Source organism: Varroa destructor, unplaced genomic scaffold (genome assembly GCF_002443255.2).
Source record: "Varroa destructor unplaced genomic scaffold, Vdes_3.0 BEIS01000001.1, whole genome shotgun sequence".
NCBI lineage: Eukaryota > Metazoa > Arthropoda > Arachnida > Mesostigmata > Varroidae > Varroa > Varroa destructor.
This window is the reverse complement of record NW_019211454.1, coordinates 45,932,126-45,949,888: the sequence shown is the minus strand read 5'-3', so window position 1 is coordinate 45,949,888 and position 17,763 is coordinate 45,932,126. Positions and strand designations below refer to the sequence as shown.

At 41.8% G+C, this 17,763-nt stretch overlaps 2 protein-coding genes across 3 annotated transcripts in view; one reads left to right on the top strand and one right to left on the bottom strand.

Moving 5' to 3' along the window:
- The window catches only part of LOC147758712 (uncharacterized), a 60,843-nt gene that overhangs the window by 21,941 nt on the left and 21,139 nt on the right, over positions 1-17,763 (top strand). The gene's annotated exons all lie outside the window — the stretch shown is intronic.
- LOC111244146 (uncharacterized) overlaps positions 1-17,763 on the bottom strand; it is a 93,514-nt gene that overhangs the window by 75,237 nt on the left and 514 nt on the right. Inside the window, exons 2-3 of one of the 2 annotated variants that reach the window (XM_022790886.2) lie at positions 16,974-17,730; positions 170-617 (exon numbers count right to left, since the gene is read on the bottom strand). In XM_022790886.2, the coding sequence (XP_022646621.1) occupies positions 170-316 (147 nt within the window). In that variant the 5' untranslated portion in view covers positions 317-617; positions 16,974-17,730. The remainder of the gene's footprint in view (positions 1-169; positions 618-16,973; positions 17,731-17,763) is intronic. The other variant, XM_086978720.1, reaches the window with a different exon arrangement.

Below are 17,763 nucleotides of genomic sequence, written 5' to 3'. Positions count from 1 at the left end.
TTACGGAAAAAAGTACTAGAAAGGTTCACCGTTTTTCCCACACCATCAAGCCAGTTCAAAAGTTCCTTTAAAAAAAGCTATAACGAGATTGATCCGTAAAACTTTGTAGTCAAATCTCTGCATATACCTATAGCCAACATATTGATACTTGGAAAGACGTTTTTCTTACCTCTTTAAGAGTGCCATTTCCATTGGAATCTAACGGGATTTCGCAGAAGGCATGGTTAACATGGCCATTTTGAGCATCGCCATTGTGTATATGATATGTCCCCCCACTTTCCAGCAGATTATCTTTTCCCGTCGATTTGGATGTCATCTTCGTCAAGGTGGGCGATTGATCAGGGACAGTTGCCCACTCTATACACGTCAATTTACCCACGTATGCACGTTGCTTAAGGGCTATTTTTTAGTAATTTTCTTGCTCTTCTTTTTTATGTGGAACAGTGTTCTTTTTTCTTTTTTTCGTATCAGTGAGTTGCCACCCCGGGAAAAAGTTAACTGGATCCGTTCGTGCCGTCGGATCGTCCGGTTAGGTATCCACTCTAGCCAAAAGGGTTGTCATCTTTTTTCGATACGTGTGATATTGATAGCCACGTCACTGGATCGGCCTACAAAACCTGAAAAGACAACAGACACGACACGAACAGGCGGATAAAACAAAGTCACGATGGAATAAATATATAAATATTAAAGAAAAACACTCGGTTTCCGCAAAATCGGTAATCTTATAAAGTTATCATTAGAAAATCCGAAGTTATCCTATACATTCCTCTTTTTTCTATTTTCACTATGTAGATATTTTAAATGATTGAATATTTTGCCCAGGTACCCCGGTAATATAGAACAGCTAGGCGGGATTTAGTGGTACATGTCAACACTTTGTATATATATATATATATATATATAGTCGGCTTAGTAATCAGCGTCTTGATATTACCAGCCGATTATTTAATACTAAGATTTACGGATATATTTTGATAAACTACCATAACTATTTTGACCGTCTAAATCTGGAAATATAATAATCTTACTGTTACCAATCCTATAGAACTTATACCATGAAAAGAACATAACTTCGCAAGCGAGGCTTTGAGGATATATTTGATGATTTTAATTTTCGAAACCTATTCTAAATCACATTAACAGCTGCAGTGATCTAACAAAACAGTGAACAAGGTTCAACTCTTTTGTCTGCACTCTACTGTCCTCTATGTTTTCTCTAATTTTCGAAGAGATTCTTTCTTTTTTCATATCATTGACATTGTAAAATTCGTTCTAGTAAAGTCATCTTTCCCTAACGACATATTAGCAAAGGTTCGGATCTTGACAGCTGATAGCTAGCGTCCACTTGAACCATTATCACCCGCTTTTCCAGTTGCCCCTCCCAATGGGTATTGTGGGTAGCGTTTGGTGCAATAGCATAACGCCTCTAAAGTCGCTGATCTTGTTGTGACTGCAATCCAAAGAATAATCTAGTACGCTATATATTTGACGCTATAATGCCAATTCGACAAAAACAGTGACGACGATCAGTTCAACGTCAGAGCGTCCCTGTTCGCCCCTTATGATCTTCTTCCCCCGCCTCGACAGCCCTCGTACCACATACAATTGTCATTGTGAATTTGGCTGGCATCAAATTATCATTGAAGAGATGCGTATTCCATCTATCGGCCCTAGTTCAATGAACCGTTGAGGAAAACATCGATGATGTAATTGCCGCGGTTGCCATCATTACCTACTGCTATTGTTGCTAAAGTAGTGCGTGCAATTTGCGATTTGTTATGGTAATGATTTGTGTTCGTTTATCAAAACGTTTTTTCTTTTTGTTATTTATGGATTCATGTCAATTTGGCGGTGTCGAAGTTGATGACGGCGCTGCTAACGACAAAAACGATAGCAAGACTTTCGTGATAACTCGATCGCACTTCAGCGACGCCACCCTCAATAAATTCGCGACCGGTTGATTCGTTTCTGGACTACGCAAAAGCGTTTGATTGAATTGAGCGTAGGTTGATTTTTACGGATGTATGCATTTAACTGTCTCTGTGCGCGTCTAACGTAATAACAATCATGTGATAATAGTCCTTCGACCGTACGGCGCGGCGACAGCATAAAGGCCGCAGACAAAGGCAGCATTGACGACTAGCCGTCTACACAAGCACATAGTGTATATATAGCGGTCGCTGATGTCCGTCGAAGCTGATGTTAGCGGGAGCGGACTCTCCCGCGCTGTTGTTTTTGCTGCGGCTTTTGCTGGGCCCCGAAACGAGAGATGAATGTTTTTGTCGTGGCAGATCGTTTAATGTTGAACCGACGAAGACAACCATCCAGCGTTCGGCGCTGCGGTAATTCGCTCAGCAATATATGTCTGCTAAGTGGAAATCAACTTACTCGTAATTAAATAAAGCCTTCATAAGTGATCGGTGCTTCACATCGCATGTCGTGCGTGTTTCATTTACCTACACATGTGTACAGACGAGAATACGTTAAGCCCTATCATAATTCTCATCTCCTTTTTTATCGTGAAAGGAAGGGATGTATTGTAGAGTATTTCAGTTTAGAAAAGTTATGACATGTTTTTACAAAACTGGAGTCACAATCAGGCCAAAAGGTCAATTACATTCAGAATTTCAATAACAATAATAGCCCAGCTTTGGTATCTTTTTTTTGTATGATGATGGCGTGGAATTTATTAACGTAACCGAGAAGCGCTATACAGAAATGTGTCACGATCTCATTTAGCGAGCCGCCGCCGCCGCCGCCGCCGCTGCCGTCGTCGTTGCCACAGCTTCGCCGCTGAAAAATCGGCGCACTGTAGAAATTCATGCTAAAACGCTATAAATACGTTGAATTCATACATACTATATAAACTCGCACCGTCGTCAAAGCCGACTCCCTGATTTGAAGACCTTTCTTCCATTGTTCCTTATACTGAAGGACACTTGTATCGTGTATTATTTCTCTCTAGAGATAACGCTGCTTTTCTACTAACTGCAACAAATTCATCATCAACTAAATCCAGATATATCAAATATATAGGTAGTTGAAAGCTATGCGTTGCTATGAACCTTCGGAACTCTCGCTATTTGCCCTATCCTCGAGGTAAAATTACTATTGTTCACGTTCACTTTGCATGCACACCCTCGCTAACCGACTTCAATCTATGTCTACCGGTGTTAGAGTTCGCTATGAGTCAGTTCTTATAGAGCATAGCGGAACGACACACGTTGAACTGGTCTGACAACATATCATGCTGTGCTGATTGATCCGATCTGGTCGTAGCTTTCTGTTATCGCCGCTGTAGCTGTTCCTTCGCACGCTCTTGTCCTTGTCCTGTTGGTTCTGGCATACCTTTTGTAGGGATGCTGGCGAGATTTTCTAGCCGTCGCCTTTTTCTTCGTTCGTTGCTTCGTGCGGCAGTTTAATCGCTTTTCCTATAGATACATCAGTCGTTGTTGCGTCAGCCGTAATATTGTATTGGTTATATAGTTGAGGTCTCTACGGCAACACATATAGTGGCGCACTGCAGCAACAGCAACGGATCAGGATCAAGATTACAATGCATGGCCGCACTGCAAGCACGATTAGCAAGTGGTTGTTCTCCCGGCGTATGGCGCCCATCTTTCCTACAGCTTGGCTGCCGCTGCTGGCAGCATCATTCTCAATACTACAAGCGTGTATTACACTATCGATAGCGCTAACAAGCTGGCCAAAACTTGGGCGGAAAAGGTGATTTTTCTGAGCATCGGGCGGTTGGCTCGACTCCTTCCGATCCACTAGGAGTACGCGAGACAACGAGAATAAGCGTGTTCACCCAATCCCCATGATCGTCATCGGAATCTGCCAGCGGCAGAGTAATAACCGCGCCAGACATATAGCCATAATAACATACACGGTTCGTTTATACCTGAACAAATGCCTGAATAGTGTTGTAAGTTTGCTGACCAGCCGATGAGCCCGGCCGGCACGCCTCGCGAGCTCCCCCCGTTTCGTCCGCCGTGTTATTATGTAAAGAGTCTATGTTCAGCGCCCCGCATTTCTACCGTCGTCGGGATGTCCTAGCATATTGATCTCTTTCCTAAAGGCTCTACTATATCTTTCTTAAGCACTCGCATCTGGTGTAACAGTCAGTGGCCAATAACGAAAATAGCCACCTGTTTACCTTTGTTCATTTCACAAGTTTATATTTGTTAAATAGCTGATTTATGTTTCACTCACTTCAGTTATGAAGTGAAGTTCACTGTATTTTATCTGGTGCACAGTCGTACGGTATCTAGTAGGTGCATTACGAGCATGAATTTAGAGTGAGAATAACTATGAAGTAACATCATAGTGCAAAAATGCTCCGGCTAATTTGCGCCGCTGCCAAGTCAAGGAGCGGAAAAATAGAAATTAATACTTATCTAGGACCTTTCTATTTTAGTCTTAATCAAACCGCAGTCAGCATTTTTTGGCCCTTACTATTGCCCTACTGCCTGTAGCGCTGACGTAAACAGTAGCAACTCGCCATAGACAATTGTAACGGCAAAGTCAGAGGCTTATAAAGGAGGGCGTCAATCCCTTGGCGTGCCGTTGACCTTAGTGTGGGTCTGTGCCACCACAGTTGCTACTGGTGCCGTTTCCATCGATTTGAGCACCTACTATCTGCCTACGATCGAAAGGAAGTTACGAGAATGCCGCGCGCTCGAAACCAAAGCAAGTTTCGGAGCTAACGCGAAGCTAGCGGCATTATCGACGTTGACGACAAACAATTCTGCCATTCCCACTTTTGCTGATCTATAGACGCGCTAGCTGTTCGTGTCACTGCTAACGTGAAGGCCTGGTTCTGTGCGGGCTGATGCATTCCCGCGGGAAGCTGACTTTCTGATTCCCTCCCACGTTGGTTACAGAAAAACAGGACAGAATTGTATAGAATAACCGTAGCGAGCCAGCCAGCCAGCCAGCCAGACCAGCTAGTAATTGGCTACATGTCGCGGTACCCACGTGTATTCCGATTGCAATATCCGTATACATTTGTTGGTTAACCTTAACGAACGCCTATTTTTAAGACGTTGACGAGAGCTTTGCAGAACACCTACATAACTATGCACCGACAGTCTACAGTCTACAGTCTATGGTCACAATAACCACGACGTTGTTAATAGTGACAACATAGCTAACAAAAGGTTCACAGCGAGAGTTAATGTTATGCGTACAAACTTCTAGTTATTTGCGTCCTATTGACGCAAAAACCCCTCAAACCTAAGGTCCTAATATAGTGTTATGTTCGGTAAATTCTGTTTTTAGTTCTGTTTTTAGTTAGAAGGTACGATAGGCCCAAAAACCAATCTTATTTTTTGGTAGACAATTAGAGGTAATGTATAGATATCTGTCAGAGAGAACAACAAAGGACACTGAGGTGCCGATGGTTGCGGTACATCGAAAGGTGAGACGAGTTTACTTCAATTTCATCTGTAATGGTTTATGATTCTGGCAGGTATATAATAATAATAATATTATTGTTATTGCTATTATCTATGAAAATCCTTATTCCACGGAAGTCGTAAAGGCCCTACGAAAAATCACTCTCGGATGTCTGTGGGATACATCATTAGACCTAACCAAGGTTAATGATTCAGTACTTTTATGTTCCGTGTCTATCTAATATGTCATCTTCATGTTCGTCATGCGATGCTCGAGTTTCCTGACTGAAACGTAACTTCCTCCTTGGATAATAATCTTTACAAATATAATAACGTTGAGGTACTTCTTTTTCTAGAATATTTTTGGGGTAGAGCAAAAGTTTGTTCTTGAAGTGCGATTTCCAGATTTAATTTATATTAAACACTGGCCGAAAACATGATTTGGTGTATCTATAATATGAGACAGCTTAGGATGTCCGTGCTTGAACATTACGTATATATAAATGAACTCTAAAGATCAACATACCTAGGCTAAGTCCTTAAAACATCTGAGTGTCCCCTTAGCTGCATAGTTTAAATATGCTGTCGCCAAATCGTGCTACGAGTTTTCGACTCAGCTTCTGCCATTTCTTCTATGGACTTCGTTTTAGAGACCCCATAGGATCGAACGGTTTATTCATGGTAATCGATCGTGTAAATTCACAATTACTTATCACAGTATCTGTGTAGATACAGGTGACTCATAGCGGAAATTATCATTAGTTAATTAGAATTAGTTGACGAAATGGTACGCATCGTTGGCAACTATTTCCGGCAGAATACGCCTGCGAGTCACTGTATTCGCGTAGCCACTCGTTCGTTTGCTTCTGATTCTAGCAGACAGCTGTGATGACCCAATATTGGTTCAGCCGCGGCCAATAGCGTCGACCGAAATACACATTGTACGATATGCCGTCATAGCGAAACAATTCCTCGTATGAACATTGGGCTTGCGGCCCAACAACAGAGGCGTAGAGTCAAAAGTAGCGAAACATATTTATCTTTGTTTCAAAAGCGTTGCCATCCAGAATTAGCAGATAACACGTCTACATGCATCTTTTGAATGATTGTACGTTTGATATTAAGCATGTGCACGAGTCCGACACAGGGCCATATTTGTAGCCGTTCTGGTACGATAAACAGCATTATCAATGCGAGCTTTTATGATAACATTACTTTTCTGTAATATATACCGCGGTGCTATGAGTACCACACATATACGGTGGCATATTAGTCAGTTTTTGCTTGCACACACGATTCGTATGATCCTTTCAGTAACAAACATCATAAACATCGTAATCACTGTTGTCGTCATCGTAGCTAGATTTAGCCGAAAAACTCAACAACGATTGGCCAATTGGACATTGCGTCATTACGGAACTGTAGTATATTCGACAACACTGGACAACGAGAAACGACCGACGTTTGAACTGTTACCAGCGACCTTTTCAGCGGGACGTTTTCAGAACGAAATCCGTCGCGGATTTTCCAAGGTTTACGATGAATCGAGCCGCGGTCGTCGAACTGCTACTAAGAGGAAAGTGGCAAAGCAGCGTCACTAGCTATAGGAATTATTATCAAGGTTTGACACCAGCAACGGCCCCTGCAGTGGAACGCTCTAATTGTACAAGGTCATCATTGAACGGTGCAGTGCCGCATAACACACAAGGCATCGCCTTTGTCGTTTGCCTCTGACGCGAGACGTCCATTCTCCTCTGTAAGCTAGTTAAATTTGGTCGCCCAACCTTCGTTTCCGATCCGTTCGTGTTTCCGGAACTCAGAAGCCAGATTAGCGGTTCCGAATGAAGAAAACGTTTCGTTGTATAGCCATCGAGTTGACTACTACAATCACCAATATGTACATATGGGAAAAGTGATCATAAATTCGTAGACATTCTCACTACAAACCAATATCACTATATACCTATAGCATTATGCGTGTGGCAAAGTTTTATGATGTAATTTATGACAGCACACCTTAGCTTCTGGGCGTAGGTCATATAATAGAGAATTGTTAATAACCCAATTCAGTCAATGTTCGTGTGTCATAAAAGTATGAGCAATAGCATTGAAGACGCTAACTTGATGATGAATATGGGTACCTGTCATAATAGCAATAATGTTTCGCCTTCGGCGTTACGAATGTGTTGATTATCGTCGACTTCCTGCTTTCGTTGTACACAGAAAATCTCACTATATCCATATGCGATCTGTTCATTTATATGACGCATATTGACGCAAAGTCCAAGCTCCGTAAAGTCTATACAATGGCAAGTTGCTATAGTGAACAGCAAACGTCGAACTTGCCGCCAATGGGCAAAATAGTACAGGCAGAATCGCCGCTTTACAGTTGTTAACGCGAATTTTCTTTTTTTTTTTTTTTCGTTGGGGCTTAATTTAGAAGCACTTCTAAGTGCTCTAACGATTTCAAGTTTCTACGAGACATGCATGAATAATTTGTTTTTGTGTTCGAAACAAATTCGGGACTCGGTTTACTGCCCACACATTCGGCATTAGTAGATATAGTCGGTTAGCCATGCTAATAAATGGAATTTTTTTTTCTTCAAACCATATAGCTCTTGAGATGCGTTCTCCCATTCATGTAAGGCTTCATTTGAGATTCTCTCAATTTTCTCTCTAAAACAATTCGATAGAAGCGAGAACAGCGTCCTACTAGGGCACAGCAGAACAATATACGTGCTCTATACTGAGATTATACTATCTCGAACAAAGTAAACATTCGTTACCGCCGCCAATGTTTTATTACGATTATTATTTGGCATCACCAACCGCAGTCAGCTCAGTTGACAGGTTCTTAACGATCTGCCTACTCTACGAATACCTGAGCTTTTGCAAAGGGGCGAGCCCCTCGAAAGTGCCCTCCTTTCGTTTGTTATTTCTCATTAGATGTTATTACATTACCAAGTTCTGTTTGTTAACCTTGTTCTCGTAGCGTGATTCAGTTGTGTCCGCTCCATTTAAGGCGGGCCAGGAGTGCTCGTAAAAACGCTCGTTAATGCAGTGAAAGTAAATAGCGGTAATGATGACAGAAGAACGCTCTATCCCTCCCTAGCGGTTTAAGAGCAATATCGGACCTTTTACCGTGATCGGCGCTCGGAGCTAGAACCTCTGCATGGCCGATTTCCAGCATCGTCAGTTCTAGGAGGGGTAGAAAGGCTAATCAGTTGAGGCAGTAGAAAAAAACTTATAAAAAGAAACAGTCTCATCCATTAGTATCAATCCGTACAACAATTTCTCTACAAAGGCTTTGCTGGTTATTAGTGATTGATTGAAAACCTTTCAACGGTTGCACCGGCTTTTCCGCTAAGTATCAGTGGCAAACGAAAGACAACTTATCATAAGACGAAGCTGCAATGAGGCATGAGCAACAAACAATTGACCGGTAGAGAATAAAAGATGGCAAAAGAGAACGGGGGATGGTAACACAATGTATTATTAAACTTTTTAGATATTTGTATAGAGGGTCAATTGTTAAAAACAATAATTTATGTTCTTTGAACATTTCAAAGGAACTGTGATCAGGGAACGCTTGCAATATCTTTATTTTGAATGGGTGTTAGTGCTTTGAAATCGGTTCCTTCTAATTGACAGTCTATCGATGTCGCTTGGGTGCATTTCAACCTTTACATTTGTAATGTAAATTTTTTTTGAAGTTATTGCGTTGACACGTTAAAGGTTCAGGTAGAAAGCCTACGAAAATACCCTACATCTCAACAGATCACGAAATTATTAGATTTATATTTTTTCATGAAATTACGGGCACGTAATTACGTTTACCGGTTTCAGTATTTTAAAACACCCTGAACTATAACATCAGCTGTGTCAAATCTAACTTCTTCAACTTCCAGTTCCACACGGCTGGGTCTTTGTGTTCTTATAGTAAATCACTTGCGCATAACTATGCAATAGAACTTTACGGTTCTAAAGTGACATTACGGACTAAGTCAACTATTTAGACTCGAAAAACGTTATTTTATCATTGGTCATTAATTTCAATCACTTCCAGCAGGGGACGTAAAGTCAACATTTTGTCCCTAAGCGATCGACATGTCTACATACGAGTGGCGCTGCTATCAAATCTAAACATGCGAACGACCCTAGGACAAGGGAAATTTTCCCTAACATTGTCTACACGAATCTAGTCGTTTCTCGACCGCACGCCCTATGATAGCCTTCAGTTAAGTGGAAGTTGTAACAGCGGAGAATCTCACGGTTAAAACGTAAATGCGGCATATCACTGCTATTTATTAAACATACGGTGCCTAGTATTAACGACAAACGGATCGTCGCGCGGAAAGAGGGATAAACAAGTTAGGTGACAATGATATTTTTTTATTTTACTATCTTACAACGATTAGAAGCGAGCTATATGCTTGTTCTGATCAAGATGACCATAACGGTTTTCAGAACGAATGGACATATAAACTCGACTCTGTTTGGCATATAATCAATATCTTAGTCAAATTGTTCCATCTAAGATTAACCATCCACTGCCTATTCTCCTTGTTATTCAGGAGGCTGTACACACACACACACACACACATACACAGCGTAATTTTACTGTTTTTTTTTTATTGCTGAGAAAGGATGGTTGATACGTTGAAAACAGGTCAAACCAATTTGCCTAAATGGCTGAAGTAAAAGGTGCTCATTATCCGGATTATCCAACTTCTGTTCAACACACAGTGATCTCTTGCCGATCCAGGAGTCACTCATCCTGTGTTACATAACGTTGATATGCTCTTTTGGCCAGGCGAGAGACATCATGGCCGATTTACTTGATTGCGCCCTCCCATCAGCAGCATCATTGCAGTCGTTGTCACTGCTGACTGCAACTTGTACGGTTCATTGAGCCTTATGGCACATAGGGCCGACGAACAGCCTGCCGGTTAGCTGGTGCTAGTTCAATGGAGTGCTCAGATTTATAATTTTGCAACGCCTTTTCTTTCTTTGTCGTCGTTGTCAGTGCCCAGCACTACTTTAAATGAACTATTTCGCTAGGACTGAATGTAGGGACGCAGTACCACAATTTGTCGAAGGTGTCTACCCGCACGTGGCTAGAAGCTTCTCGCTGGGCCGTGTTTCCCGCTATTCTGTCCTGTAGTAACATAGTACGTCGTTGGTGACGTTTTTACCTACTACTAAAATTGATTTACAGTAGTAAAGTATGTAGAACTGTTGTGAACGAGACGATTTTTCTTAATGTTTTCACGAGGAAAAGGTCTTTGTAAACCTGTCAGTGCGTCTATCGACTGAATGACAGAACTAAGCCGGTGCTCAATCGATGTAGTCTAGCGAATATCAACTGTGCCCTACCGTGCCATTATGGGTGCCATAGTAAACGAAAACTGCATGGTCTATAAATTGATTCTCTTCATACGTCGTACCGGAAGCCGGTAGCGGGTATTACAATATGTCGCGGTCCGTCCAACGATATTGGCGTACTGAAATAGTCTGATCTAAAAATATTGAGCTATAATGAACAATAAAAGCCACCACCTTTTCTTCACGAAACAGCTGGCGTACCGCCGAACAACTCTTTTCCTATTAATAGTCCATATAAGCTAATGAATATAGTATTTGTCGGCTATTGTTGATATCACTCTCGACGTTTCCATGTCACGGCCGTCTGACTTGCGGACCATCACTAACAGCCGCACTTTATCACAGTCCATACAAATACGTTATAAGCGATTGTTATAATACTTTGATTATAGTTGGCGTTACAACCTTCTTGTTCTATCGAATGATCGTCGATTTTCGTGCCCTGTCCCATCCCCTTGTATCTAATCAATAAGTATCACGTGCATAAATGCAAGGTTATCAGATGTTATCGTATGTCTACAGGGTTCGCTACTAAGCACGTACATGTTCCGTTGTTTAATCGCACCTATACATATAAATTTGATGCTAGAAATTTACCATGTCAAATATGGACGCACCTCTATTGACCTAATCGTTTGCCCTTCCCGTTTTTCACTGATCATCTGCTAAATAACACTGTCGAACGGCCCGCACGTCGCGTCCTTTATTATCAACACGATAGACGTAAACATATACTAGGCTCAATTTGCAATATGCACACGCGTGCGTATCGGTAGTCGGCCGTGATGTAATAACCCACACGTTTAGACGTTCGCACGCAGGCATCAGCAGCTCAGCGTGTTCATTCTACTGTTGCTTTCTACAATTCAATGATTTACCGCTGCTACAGTGTTGGCGTCGTACAGATCTCTGAAAATAGTACCAACCCTGTGTTATTATTGAACTGCATCGAAAATGAGCATCAATGCCACATGTTTGCACGGAGTTGCAGAAACGATGGGGGGGAAGGTATGCACGGATTCGTACGGGTACGCGAGCATCGCACCTGCATGCGTAACTTTTTGTTGTTTTCGTACCCTGTTGACTCGTCTTCGTCATCCGAGTTTACCAAATTGTGTTACCCGTACTAGCGCCTGTACAGCTTCACTACATCGGCAGTATGCGAATACGTCTTCGGCGCCGGTGTTATACTGGTTCCTTTTGTTATCGGTAGGCAGCTCGTAGAAGTTAAAGTGGACGCTGGCCGGCAATGCCATGAACTTGTCCTGCACAGTACGAACTGCTGTGATACACAAATACGGCGTCAGACAGACGCTAGACAACGGCAGAGGGAGACGCGCGACCGCACTCCGGATCGCAGCTCTATGCGGGCAAGATCCTGGCGTTGGCAGTACAGAAACCTACGCCGTTACTTCTACCAAGAGCTTCTTCTCTTTTTACGACAGTCAGCCTAAATCACTCTGTATAGTATGTAACAATAATTACGTTAGCACATTTTAATAGGTGTGTGTTTGATTTTTACGGTGGAGGCGATTGCGACGGCGGTACGTACTATCCTAAAATACAACTGGAGTATTTATATACATGAATCAAAAAGGTCCGTGTTAATTACCTAAAAGCTTACCTCCATTCTGACAGAGCTGCGCCTTTTCGGAGCGCAAAAGTTTGCAAGAGCACCTTTCAACTTTCTGTATCTGTTGGCAACCAGTGTCCGAATCAATGCCGCTTTTCTCTATTCGTTTACTCATCATACTTTCGTTTTCTGCCGCTTTTTTATTTAAACTATAATGATACTATTGCGCAGTGGAGCAGCCGATCGAATTGCTTAATGAATTTTGGGTTTCGTGGCATCATCTGGTTTTAGCAGAGCTTGTGGAGTTCATATGTGCTACTGTCAGGGAGTGAAAGTCACAGCCAGAGATGTTCTGAATAAAAGGGCGTGTAGCAACGGATGTCCGATTTTTTTCCCGTGGCTGCCGACCAAGCAGATGGCGCAGTCAGAACTCCGATTTCACTGGTATCGGTATACAGCGCGTTTGATAAAACAAAGTACCCACGAGCAGTCGATTCATAGGCCCTCTTACTTTTCCTAACATTCCCTAATACGACTCAAGGAAATTCCACCCTAGCAGAAAGTGAAGCTTAGGGGATAGAGTGCATTAGTCAGTATTAATCTTAGCGGAATCAAGTCCAACCATTAAGGCCAAATCCGAGACTTCACCGGATGTCCTTGTATCATTCGACCCCAGAACACTGCCATTATTTGCTTATTTGTAGTGGTCTAATGACTGTTCATATAGATTACGTTCAGAACGCATGCCCGTCTAGTACGTAACCTGCAACTAAAATTGCATTGATCGCATAGCAGCGGTAATGCTATATAACCTACTGCATGTTCTGCCTTCATAGCCATCGTTGGTGTATTTATCCGTTGACTGACACTGGCCAGTACGATATCTGTGCAATGCATCATTGAAGAAATATAGATCAATATTATGGCAAATTACTAGTCAAGAAGAAGACAAAAGGCCAATTGAAGATGACACGGGCCTGGAGTAGTGGTGTTCAATAACTGACTCACTATGATATCGTTTACCTTGGTTGTTTATATGTGATTTAACAATATCAGTGACTTGTGTTAACTTTTTACGTATTTCCGCTAGCAAATAATTATCATAGAGTAGGTACAAAGTGCAAGAGTAAATACGCACATTTTGGCACAAATTCAGAACACCATAATCAATCATGCATTTTTGAGCGATCCAATTATTACGTCGCCCCTGCCAAGGTATTATACATTGGAAAAAAAAAAAGATTCCTTTGCTTCTAGACTTCTTTCTTTGTAAAACTATATCAGAGTCCTCAAACAATTTTTTCTTCCAATATTTTTCTGATACTTCGAGCCTATTGATGAGGCCTATCAGGAACGTTCCGAGAGACCGAATACTCAAATGTACTCAATCTAGGTCTTATTTTTGGATATCAAAATATGTGTTTTGTATAACCATCGTCACTTTTTGGCTTTTCATCACGTGATTCCAAAATCTTATACACCTTAAGATTGTCTATGTACATCGAATCAACATTGAACTTGTCTCTATTATAGCTCACATAGAGTTACTACAAGGCAGAAGAATAGAAGAAAAGGCGAGCATAGCTACTGCGTAACAACATCTACTTGTTTCTGACCAAAGGTCGTCGGCCGTGATGTTTTTTAATTGCGATAATATTAATAGGAAGCACTAATACCAACTTCTATCTATAGATAAATTTCCCTACATTTTTCTACCTTTTATCAGGCCAGATCCGTCGATTTTCATCTGAATATTAAGTGGATTATAGTTATAGTGCAGTAATATCTATATCGCATTAATATAGTTTGGCATTCTGACGTTTGGTCAACCGTCGGGAGAGTTAACCGATGGGATAGATATTTGGCAACAACACTTATCAAAATGGCTTGCAAAAAAAAAAAAGAAAAAAAAAACACCAAATAAAGCTTCGATGTCTGGGGAAATTAGCCAAGTAGATATATATTCAAGCGACTGACCGATCGTACGTTGGTAATAATCGTCCCTACTTCGTCCATCGTTAACTCATCAACTGTTCGCTTCTTTTCCGTTCCAATAACACACCATACTCTTGCTCTTGTTGTTTTTTTTTACCTTTGCGACCATGTTTCCTCTACTCCACTGATCTATGTCGGATATTTTCGACCGAATGCGACCGCAATCAGACACGCACCGTGTAATTGGCGTTCGGCGGGTTTCGCGACGCCCGCAGCACGTCAATGCATGCAAAGTACCTTGCTGAAAGATATAATATGTGATAACCTAGTTCGTCAGCGCATCACATTTGGGGGGTGATGAGCAAATGGGAGGTAGGGGAAGTATGGGAAAGATGGAACAACAGATACTACAGCGGCTACACGATGATGGTTGTACCATGATTTTTAGGCAGCGCCTTAGACGAATAAGAGCCAAGTGCCCTCCCCACACACACATGAAGGGGAAAGGAAAGACGCTGGCCTGCATTCGGATAGAATATAGCACTCGAACTGTAGATTATTAGAACAGTAGAAAGAGAGAACTAAAAAGCTCGAAAGTGCTGCGTGATCCTTTAAGCAAGAAACGATCTTTCGTTTTTTTTTTTTCATAGCTTTTATTCATACTGTTACGTTATGTGCTCTCGATTTTCGGTAGAAGAAACAGCCACGCAACGAATATCAAAGTTACAATCACCTACAAACGATTTGTCAATAAATTTCTCCGTCGTCCAGATTCGGTAGAAAGGTACAACCATTTGTTACCGTCTTTTTGACAAGATGTACTTCTGGACACACAATAGTCCGACCAATGAGCCTGCAATAATATGTGTGCGGATCATAACCGAAGCGTCTGAGCATGAAGCATCACTACGATCTTCAGACACAGTCTGCTCACATGCACTCACTTTACCTTTAGGTTCAACAGCTCTTAATGCCTTCCTACTATTTCCTCTATGATCTGTCTATCGGGAGCTAAGTTTCGTCATTATGACTAACGTCCAGCGCACTCAGAGGAACTATGCGACTGATACAAGACATGTACGAAGACATTTCCCATAAGCGAACGAACGAAACTCCACAATGAGACAGGTACCTATTGTTCGTGACATAACACAAAATTGTAGCTTGATCTGAAGAAAGTATATCGCCTATACTTCGCAAGTGGGCTAAGTTTATGTTGGGCCATATTTATCAGTTAGAAACTGATAAATAGTAGAGTTAGCATATTGTTGCATTCATTATTTGCTTCTACCCGTTCTATTTTGTGACGCGTCGATCAGACTCGGTAAGTCACTCCCGTGTTAGCATGAATTGGCTTATTGATTTCTCCTGGCATACCTACCCACATATATAGGTGGGTGTGTCGAAATACCCTAGTTACTGCTTCAAGTCCCTCCAGTGACACATGTTATTCAACCTATGTGTTTTATATATATATAGATAGATAGATAAATACGCGTAGGTTGAGCAGACTGCCGTGGACACGTGCACGCCAAATCTGAAAGGCATAAATACGCCAACTCGATATTTCCGTTCCAAATGTATTTTTTCGAAGGAACGTGCTGAAATTCTGAAAATACAGCGGGCACGGGTGGTAACTGCATAGACAGTGATAGCAATGATAAACAATAATGTTCGTATAACAGTGCGGAATAGATGGCCGGGACCGTCGGCTGGCTGGTCAGGCTGTGTAAATACAGTAGAATCGACAAACACAAATCATTATGAGTAAATTGGATTGAAGCCATTAGCATACACAACTTGAAGTACCGCTACTATCACTACCGTTATTGCTGGTTTAGCCAGCGAAAGTACGCGGACCGTATATAGGCCGCTGTGGGCACGAATCGTAGTGATTTGTATAGTTCGCGCACGTCCAATTAGTGGTGATACGATGTGACAGCTCAAGTTCAAGTTCGGCAACGAGGCCATATCAGTGGCCTTTCCGGGAAAGAAAGCGTAAATTTGACTGTCGAGGACAATGGCCATCTTACGACAGTAAGAGACAATGTCGTGCTACGCTTGATGGTTTGTGCACGTCAACATACAAACAACCGTCCCAGGAACAACGATGTATACATACATGCAAAGTATAGCTGATATTTGTTAAGGGACGTACTTAATTATCGCAGGCCAGCGTCATAGCATGTTGTTATAAGATTTGCACGCCTTTAAGATGATTAGAATGTTGTCTATTTTGCATTGCCTAAAGTTTTCATTCAGCCCTCATTCCTAAATATCACGATTCTATCGTATACAACTGCGAGTGAATAAAGGATCAGGTATGGAATTCTATAAAACGATGAATTTATTTAAAGTTAGTGATACATTAACCTTATAATTGACATTCATCATGACCAAAAACATGCTAGTGTGGTAAACGGCCTTTGGGGGAATTGATGGTGATAGTGTTACTTGTAAGTGCTACACGGAATATCTAATAGAGCTGTGATTCACCTAGGCCGAGTCCTACATAGATCCTGCTATAGATTCTCGTATCAATCCGGTTAGTTTGCGGCTTATAAGCGTCGCTCAGCTGGAGTGTCTACCAAATAAAATAGCTGGTGCTGGAGATCGCAAGCAGCACGTAGATGTATATCTATTCTATCTATTCGAAAGTGCGATGGAACACATCTTACCTGATTAAATAGGCCTTCGCAAGCCGTTCCAGGTGACTTCCGAACGACAGAAACCATCTGTGAGCCCAGCAGAATATCGGTGCTAATTTTTTTGCCTAATGGCAATTATAACATGTCTTATTTACACACAAACACATGCACGGTAATTTCGTTGACGTAATATCCAAGATTCACATCCAAGGAGCTCAGCTTTAAGTACACTAACCTCACACACACATGCACGCACCGGTTACTGTGACAGGTAGGATGTGCCTAAGGAATCCATTAGCACGCATTCCTACACGCGCTAGAAGAAGCGCTCTTGAAGGTTTGCAGAGATATTGATTACTTTATCTCGAGATTCTTTTCAGCCGTTTCATGATCTGTCAATGAGAGACTCCCGATCACGCACTCATGCAGCTCCCTTAAGTAAACGAGTTGACTATCCAAAGTACATTTGGACGTATATAGATACACACCACAAAAATATGTTCCTATTTATTAGTCTCACGGTCCCACGCAGCGGCACGTGATACAATATAACTTCGTTCTGGTACTCTCCTTGTCGACCATTAGACACCCTTTATTTCTGTGTGTACTCGTTTTTTTCGTCGTCTCTTGCACCACGGCTGCACGAGGCCACTTTTCCACTTCAGCGTCGTCAATCGTCTCCACTAAATCTCGCACGGCACTCCTTAATTCCTTACTTTGAGAAGAACGCTGATATTCCCCTAATTGGCAAAACGGGGCCTCTTTTATTTTCTGTTGGTCCGTTTTTCTGTACATATACACAGACACACCTATATATATA